This window comes from Mesitornis unicolor, unplaced genomic scaffold (genome assembly GCF_000695765.1).
Source record: "Mesitornis unicolor isolate BGI_N332 unplaced genomic scaffold, ASM69576v1 scaffold6457, whole genome shotgun sequence".
Lineage (NCBI taxonomy): Eukaryota > Metazoa > Chordata > Aves > Mesitornithiformes > Mesitornithidae > Mesitornis > Mesitornis unicolor.
The window spans coordinates 237,715-246,722 of NW_010198379.1; the positions used below are offsets into that span (position 1 = coordinate 237,715).

At 45.1% G+C, this 9,008-nt stretch overlaps 1 protein-coding gene across 1 annotated transcript in view; it reads right to left on the bottom strand.

The window, feature by feature from the left end:
- Positions 1-4,704, bottom strand: part of MITF (microphthalmia-associated transcription factor) — a 48,435-nt gene extending 43,731 nt beyond the window's left edge. The window contains exon 1 of the mRNA XM_010189125.1: positions 4,640-4,704. Coding sequence (XP_010187427.1) covers positions 4,640-4,704 — 65 coding nt within the window. The remainder of the gene's footprint in view (positions 1-4,639) is intronic.
- Between the last annotated feature and the right edge of the window lie 4,304 nt (positions 4,705-9,008).

Genomic DNA, 9,008 nt, shown 5'->3' on the forward strand with positions numbered 1-9,008 from the left:
CGCTCACACATTCCCAAACCAAGGACACGCTTGATTTCCATGACCAGGATTGATACAGACTGGTGGATTCCCAATTTTTTTTGGTCATGCGTTGCTACCAGGAAATAAATGTTTGAGCATGCACCTCCAGTACGTGCATATTGACTTATTTATGAATTTTACACACATAATACTGAAACACTTTTCTTCCTGTCCACCCCACTCTGGAGACCACTGTAATAGATGAGCAAAAAAAGGCATCCTAATGCTGCTTTTAAGGAAGGAATCATTCTCCTCATGTCGAGGAAAAGTTTATTTTCTATCCTGTAAGCAGGATTCTCATTCATCTGTTATTGGCATTTTTTAGAGATCCCTAATGCTGCAAAATTGGTAACCCAGCAGTTCCTCCCACCTTCCTTCATTCTGAACCGTTTCTCCGCCTACCAAAGCCCAGTGTGCTGCAAACCATCTCAGCAGAGCCTTCCCAGATAACCGAAATTTGGGGGAATGCGAGGGAGAAGGAAGCAGAAATTACTTCCACATCATTTCAAATCGCTGCTGCCAGGAACCTCATCTTGCTCATGCGATTTCTGTGTCTGCTCACACCAACAGCACAAACTGCCCTTGAGCTCCCTGCAGGTGACTCGGGTCTGTGGTTGATAGGAAATTGTCCACAAAAGCCTGAAATACAGCGTCTTGAAAAGAAACAATAATCCCCGAAAATGCTGTTCTGCCAAATTCCTTCCCAAAGGGCAGAGATTCTTCCAGGTTTTATTTCTTTTGCAATTCTGCTCGGTGTTTTAGTTACTCACCGGAAAAAAATGGCTTAGATGTAATTAGGCAGGAACTGCAAGGTTGTGCAATGGAGTTTTTAAACAAGTATCTAAAGAGCAGGCACCAAAAAGAGGAAGAGTCTGCTTTTATTTGCATCCAGATTTTGGTGGTCAGATGAGGGGCAAGAAAAGCCTTGAGATGACTGAATGTCCTGTTCATCCTCACTGCAAAGGAGAAGCCAAAAACCAGCATAGCCACATCAGAGTCGTGAGCTCAGCTGCATCCTTCTCCTATTTGTGCAGGGCAGGGCAGAGGCACTCAAGTCCTGGATGCTGCAGCGCTGGCAGCCACTCACTGCTGCCCACAGCGACTGCTGCCAACACATCCCAGTCCAAATAGCGCTGTTATCTGGGACAAAAGTGCTTTTAATAGTGCTTTTATCTAGGATAAAGCTGCTGCACAACACCTGCCTGCCTGCCCAGATGCTCCTGTCACAAGCACTGTGATGGGAACGGGACAAAATGAGCTCCTGCCATGCAGACTTCCCGTTACTGAACCCGCGGTGGTCTCACTGCTCTCCACATGTGGCATTGATCAAATGAGGAAAACTGTTGGACACTCCTGTATCGCATCCTCTAAGCTTGTCCCACGCACAACACGGAGCAGCCTCCTGCCCTGCTGCTCTTCTCACTGCCTCTGCTCCTCCTCTGAACCCCACACAAAGCTCCGAGAGGAAAGGAAGAAAGCAGGTTTGGGTTCATCACCATGTCACTTGGTCAGAAACTCTGTTTTCCAATCAAGAAAGTAATTGAAAGCGCATTATGTCAAAGGCTTCATAAAAGAGTTTTGAAAATGAGTGTTTTTAGAGCTGAAAATGAGTGTTTTCAAAGCTTCTTGACCCCTCCGTGCTGCTGCACAGGCAGATCTGCTCCCGTGACGGAGCACGGTGCCGTGTACCTCAGTGCAACCCACAACCGGACACCGGGATCCAAAACATGAACTGATTCACCCCGGGATGATGTACATCTGAAACAGAGCCAACAACCAATACGTGATTGAGATACTTCCTGCAAACACGGCTAATGGATACTATTTAATTGCAATAAATGAAACCGACTCATCCTTTTAATTGGCGATGATTAAACCGGTTTTCCATTAGCAGGCTAATAAGCACAGTGTAATACAGACAGAGTTATTAGTTACGAGTGTCGTGTGCCAATCCAATTAATCATGGAGTGATAAAGTTTTATTTAATAAGTTTAAATTACATATCCTTTGCACAGATGCCTGGGAAATGTTGGTTACTGTATATGTTACAATGCAGATGGCCACTGCATAATGAAAGGCAACTGATCAGATTAAAAACCAGTTTGATTTTGTTGCAATCAACTCAAGAGATCACAGAGACCAAACCTTTTAGAGCCTCAACTACCTTCCCTGATGTGTGCTGATTATTTTATCTCTGTCTCCTTAGGCAAAAAGACAAACTCGGCTTTGGTTGCTCAGCTTTGTGTTCGGATTCTTATAAATTGGTCAAGCAACTTCTCTTGTAAAATCACTAAACAGAAAATCAGTTCTATTTAGCTCAAACCAGGACAGTTATTTACACGAGTTGTCTGGTTTACAAACATTGTTTTGCATTAGCTACCTCTTTGTTAAGAAACTTCTCTGGAGATTTTGAACTGGAAAATATTATTTAACTCAGTTTTGCTTTGTAATTAAAAACTAAAAATCGAAAACAGTAAAGAAAACAAAGCCTCCGATGTCAAGTTTCTTCAGCGAATTGCAATAATTAACAACACAGACCAACTCCTCAAACCCAAAGCTGAACAAGAATCAAATAAAATGCATTTGGAAGAAGAAAGAACTTTCAAAACGACTTGGCCTGGCAGGATCGACTGCCCTGATAGAAGCAGAAAAAGGGTGCACAAGAGGGAGGCTGCTGCTGTTGTTAATGGGTCAGACCACAGAGAAACCAGCCAAGAAAAGCAGCTTTAGCACCTCAAGAAATCCCCGAGCTGCACCAGATCTCGGAGGTAAGAAATAACACGGGATTTACATATTTGTGTTTCATTTCTTACCCTTATCCCATTCATAACTAATTACAGAGAAAAGAAAGGCATCTGCCGTTAGCACACAACTACCTTCATGTTCAAGGCAAGCAGATGAGAGGTTGCCAACATCACAACTCCAATACCTGAAGCGACCAGTGCACGGCTCCCTTCTCAACACCCCTGCTGTCAATGACCACTTGAGTTTTCTCAAAACTAAGTTTATTTGGACAGATTCTGCTCTCAAGCAGTAAACCCTCCAGAACCTTTTTGCTGCCAGTGCTGCGTATGTGTATATGTGTACATTTATGTGTACATTTACGTGTACATTTATGTGTACATGCGTGTGGCTGAAGCAACACCACCTCTTGCAGCATCCAAGCTGCCGCCCAGCATCGCTGTTTGCCACAGAGAGGAGACAGAAAAGAGAAGGATAACAAAAGTAAAGAAATAAATGCAAGAGGGAGCCGGCTTACCCCCTAAACTACAAACCAAACCAAAAAACCCAACTCAAGAACAATGAAAAAGCCCCCTCTGCAACCTCTTCTCCCCTGTCACCAGCCAAAGCAAGGCATAGGAAAACTGCAAGGGTATTTGATTTTTCCTGGAGCACTCTGTACTTCATTCCTACAATTCAATAACTGATTGTGGGTTACAGTGATGCTCCTCACCACACCAACTGCCTGGCGCTGCCAAAGCATCAGTGTAAAACCCCACACAACCAAGTCAACAGCTGCCACCCTCCTATGTCCTTTCTCCCCAAGGGCACAGCAATCACCTTTATCAGCCTTGGGAATAAAGCAAGGACGATGTTTCTACATCAAAGAGGGTTTCCACATTTGAAGGTTACGTGTTAGACACGCTGCCTGCTGCTGCATCTGCTCCATCATCAAGGCAAATGTTTTTCTGTTGGAAAAGTAACCTGCAAACACCTGTGATGCAGGAGCTAAGGGCTGCATTGCAAACCGAATGAACTCAAGATGCACTTTTAAAAATCAACAAAAAACACCAAAAAATCCACATAAAACCCCCAAACACTTAATTTAACCCTCAGCTCAGGATTTCTATAACTCGCTCTACACCATGTAGTAGTTTTCCATTTTTCTCCCCGCCTTTAAAACACACCTTCACAAGCTGCTGAGCATAAACTCTTTCTGAACCTAATGCAAACCTCTCTCATGACCCAGGAGCACTCAGTAAATAATTATTAAGCTCTGGAGGTGGCTTTTGCATGAGCGTTGACTTAATAAAATGCCGCAAGTTGATCTGCTTGAATGCCCCTGTACTTGGGGACACGGCTTGCAGGATGGCTTGCAAAGCCTGATCGCCACCAGATTAGGGAGCAAGGTAAAAGTAAGGAGGTTCAGTCTAGACGCTGCAAAGCTCACATTTTACAATCCTTTGCTACCGTTCCTGTTAAAAGGGAGAATAATTGCAAACCTAAAGCATCCTCACAGACTTCTATGTAATGATCACTGAAATGCACCAATTCTTTTTATGCCTGAACTGACCCTCCATTACCCAAAAGTGTGTGTTTGCCACAAAGTTGCAGAAAAATAGATACATATGTATATATACTTGTCATTTATTTTTAAACAAAGTATTTTATGTCTTCCTCTCCTGAAAGTCCCCAAGGTTATCTCAGCTGCTCAGCCACCACTGCTGTGACTTCCAGGAGGGGAAGACTTATAAAATAAGCTCCCCAGCACGGTGTTTCTCACTGCCAGAACACATCCTCCATCACAACACCTCGATCCCGCAATCAATCTGTTCAATCCCACAATATCTGCTCGATCCCACAATATCTGCTCACGGTGCTGTCGCTCCAGGAAAGCGCCACGTACAGACAGAAGCTGCCAAAGGAGCGGGGCGTGAGCATCTCAACTCCAACAGCTTCCATCTTCCCCCCCCTCCTCGTGTCCAAGGGCTTTTGCTGAGCACCCTTGGGTGCAAGTCAAGTTGTGTCTCTAGGGGTGGCTCCAGATAAGGACCTGGCAACTCCAATCCCCACGGAGCAGCAACGCGCCGGCACTGCAGACCTGTGCAATCCAGCACCTACCGAGGAGAAAAGAAGGCACAGGCCTTCAGGTACCACAAAAGGACTCCAAAACAGCCCCCAGAAGTTTGGGGTTGGGATCTCACTACATCTCGCCTCACCTGCATGAGTATTGCACCAGCTCCTGATGGAGACGGCCCACAGCAAGGAGTGGGTCTGCAGCAGCACAGATAAATGTCCAGCACCACGCAGGGCTGAGCAGGATCCCTGGACCCGCACCCAGGCGGCTGCACCCTCGCCCTGCAGATGGACAAACGCCCTGCTCAGGTCTGGGAGGGACGGCAGACGTGGGTTGTCGATGAAAGCGCTTCTCTCATTCATTAATTAAAGGGGTGTGATCAGGCCATTAATGCCATCAGGGGAGTGGATAAGGGCTGTCTGTAACGGCACAGTTCTCTCACGATCTTTATCTCCAAAAAGATGAAGGAAAAGGGTGGGTGCAAGGCAAGTCTGTTCTCCGGGACACAACTCCTTCACGTGCAAGGTTCATGGAGATGAAGCTCCACCTAGGAGCAACTGGAGGTGCATCCTGAGAGCTGGAGCCATCTGTAGTGGTACAGAGGCTCAATGTGATGGTGTAGTCATGTTTCCCCAGCGTTACCTGTGCTCAAACAGGCCAAATCTCTCGGGCAGAGGAGGAGGCACCTACATACACACACACATACACACACACACAGATACCTCAAGCTCCCAAAAATGTTCCATGAATGGTTCGAGGAATTTAAAACATAGCTGAGCTACCCAATATTGGTTTGCTGCTCTTTCTCAAACTTTCAAAGCCACCACAAACTCAGCAAAGATATTAAAGGAAAATAAAAAATGAAAGGCATGAGGCAAATCTGTCTTTCACTTGAAAGCCTGACCTTGTCAAAGGCTTTTTGAGGCATTTTTCAGACACTACAGCTATGGGTACTTCCCTCTCTCTACAGAGCTCCACACACATTTGCAAAACAAAAAGCCAGATAGCCAGAACAACCAGAGGTGATAAAAGAAAAAGTGGGGAGATAACATTGCATTAACGGCCTTTGTAGTTCTTGATTTTGTGATACAGAATTTACCTTTTTTTATCGAGCAAACAGAGAAGATAAAGCTGTCGCCGAGAGAGGGAAGATGACATTCAATCATGGCACGTTATTATACTTTGCATCTTCATAGTGCCCAGATCCAACTTCACATCACCTTTCCATCATAGCTCGGTTTAGAAATTACCCATCATTTACACGGCCACATAGCAAGTTTATTTACAGAGGTAGCCTGGCAGGAAACAAGCCTGGACCATGTTGTGTTCACAGCTCGTACCCCTCACCCACATCCTCACATCCTCTCCCAGCCAAAAAGCCCCTGTGCTCCTCCAGGTTCACCCAGCAATTCCCAGCCTCAACCCTTCCACTCACCCCAGGTTTTCTGTTATTGACCACACTGGTCCAGCACTGTTCAGCACTTCCCAAAGATGATGAGGAGGCAGCTGGGAGCCTCATCTGGCCCAGCTGACATCCCCGCTCCGGTATGCGGAGCAAAAGGGAAAGTGTTTATGGAAGATTTGCTTTAAGTGATTAAGAACCCGAAGAGTCATCATGAAAACCACAACGTGAATTCAGCGCTCGGTATGGGATAGGTCGGTGTTACCAGCAGGACTTGCTTGTTACAGTGAATACTGCACACAAGGAGACAAACAACTCCTAACACATCACTGCAAGAACTCTACCACTAAAATAATCTTGGACGTATATATATATAGTATATGACATACATATATAGTATATGACACACACAGAGATATGGCTAGTACCTCACCCTTATGTTCTGCATCTTTCTTATGTTGCATTTAAAAAGCATCAGCTCTTCTCAAAGAGGAGACACCAGGAAAAATCCTTATAAATAACTTTATGCAACTAAATAAAGTCTCAGAAATTAGTACAGCTGCTGCGGTTCTTGGAAAAGGCTGTTTTAAAGTCAAACTGTCCAGCACGACCCATGTTTTGCACAGTTTGATGACAACTAAGCAAGACACACTGTCCATGTAACCTGCTGCAGGAATACCTCTTATTTTTCAAAATAAATTACAGCTATTGGGTATTTTTTTTTAAAAAATAGCAGCCAACTCAAATCTATTTACAAGGCTTTCTGCTCGACCCTCTTAATCTCTTCTGTGCTGCCAGGAGCACAGCACTCGAATGGCTATTTCTGTTCAAAGCTATATTTGTTGTGGAACTACTGCAAACCCCTGAATCATGTAAACAGTGGCAAGAGCCAAAAAGTATTTCACTGGACTTAAAGTTCACATCTGCCTTAGCAGGACGAGAAAATAAAGGCAGGCGCTTGGTTTATAACCAATAAACCCTGCAAAGACTACAGTTAATCATGAATTCCTGCAGGAGAGTTTTGTTTGATCTGGTTTATTTAGCATTTCTGACCTTGGCAAAGTACCTGGGGAGCACCCACGGTTGCTGTGGAGCAGCAATTCACACCTTCTGTTATTTTAGGCTCCAGCAGACACCGATACAGCGCTACAGCAGTCACTGGGGTTGATAAACTTGCAAAGTCCCCTGGAAACGGTGCACACTGCAGCCAACAGCGCTGCTGTCCTGAAAAAGCCGCGCTACACCGGCTCTGCAGCTGCGTGGTGCTGCAAAGCAAACGCTTGGCTGGGAGCAAGATGACCTTTCTGTTTCCTCAGCTTCTTGGTTGAGAAAAGTCAGTGTTAGAAACCATCCCCTTACCTCTAGCTCTGGATACAATTTTCATCTGCTCTCCGTTCACCTTCTGCTATTCCCTCTGAGCCTCCTCCTGCAGGAAGGACCCCCCAAATCTCCAACATGCTGGGAACTACGGAAAACCCCCAAACAACTACAAAAATCCACATGGGTGCTTGATCCCAACTTCCCACAGGTTTCAAGGAGCTCCCACTGCAGGCGGGGGCAAATCCTGCCACATGGTCCTTGGCACTGAACTGCAGAAGAGGTACCACGGGTATGAGGGCACGCAGCGTATTTTTGGGTAAGAATGGGACATCGTAGGTGGATTAAGGAAAAACAGCAAATGTTTCCTTCACTATCCACAGGAAAAAAAAAATTGATAGCAAGTTGCCAAAATGTGCCTAATACACTGAAAGTATTTTTCCCATTCTTTTCGAGGTGCTGCTGCAAAGCCACATTCAGGAACTGCAATTGGATTTCCAAGTACTCAGGAAAAAAAATAAATAGAACAAAAACGTTTTTGGTGGCCTCCAGAACAAACGAGATATTTGTTATTCTTGTTTTGTTTTTAGAACCAGATAATAAAGTGTCTTGTCCATTTATACCTGCATTATCTACCACTTACTGCAGTTTAATATTGTACAAATCAGCCAGGAAGAATCAAAAGCTATTTTAAAAACATTTACCTTATATATTGTTATACTGTGTCCTTCCACAGAGCTATAACCTGGCTATACAATTCCTAATCTTAACAGAAGGACATATATTTGGTTTAGTCTAGAATTGACATTAATACTTGAAACTGTATTGAAGCCAGTATGAACCCCTACACACACCAGGGCATAGAAAATGAGCATCAGCTCTCGGGATGCCAACGTTTTTCCATTAACACTTGCACAGCCAAAGTGTTTCCGATCCTGTTCACAAGTTACCCAAAAACCCCACAATGCCAAGCCTGGACCAAGGAAAGGCACCGACTGCAGGGTTTCTTTGCTGGCTCCCAGACGCCTACACTAGATGGAGCTTTGGCCCCTGCATCCCCAGGCTGCCGGCATCATGCTCCTTAGGGATAAAAAGGGAAAAGAGACGAAGGGCGAAAGGCCAACCCCACCCCGGGCACACAGAGGCTTTGGGGTGGGCACAGCACCAAGTGAGCATCCGGGCTCCCACCATAAGCCCCCTCGTCCCACTCCCCTCCAGCCCACATTAATTTGTTTGGTCACCTTCAAAGAATCAAAGATTTCAACAACTCCAAATGCCAAACCATGCTGCTGCTGCCAGCCCTTATCACAGCCATATGCCTTCAGCCCCCACCACGTTAAAATTACATCGCTGCTGCTCCTCTTACAAAGTGACAGCATTTAAGCTTATTACCAGATTGCACACCTGAATTGCTCGCTGGCTTCCCTGGATCCCTCTTTATATTCCCCACTAGACAATATATATAGAATG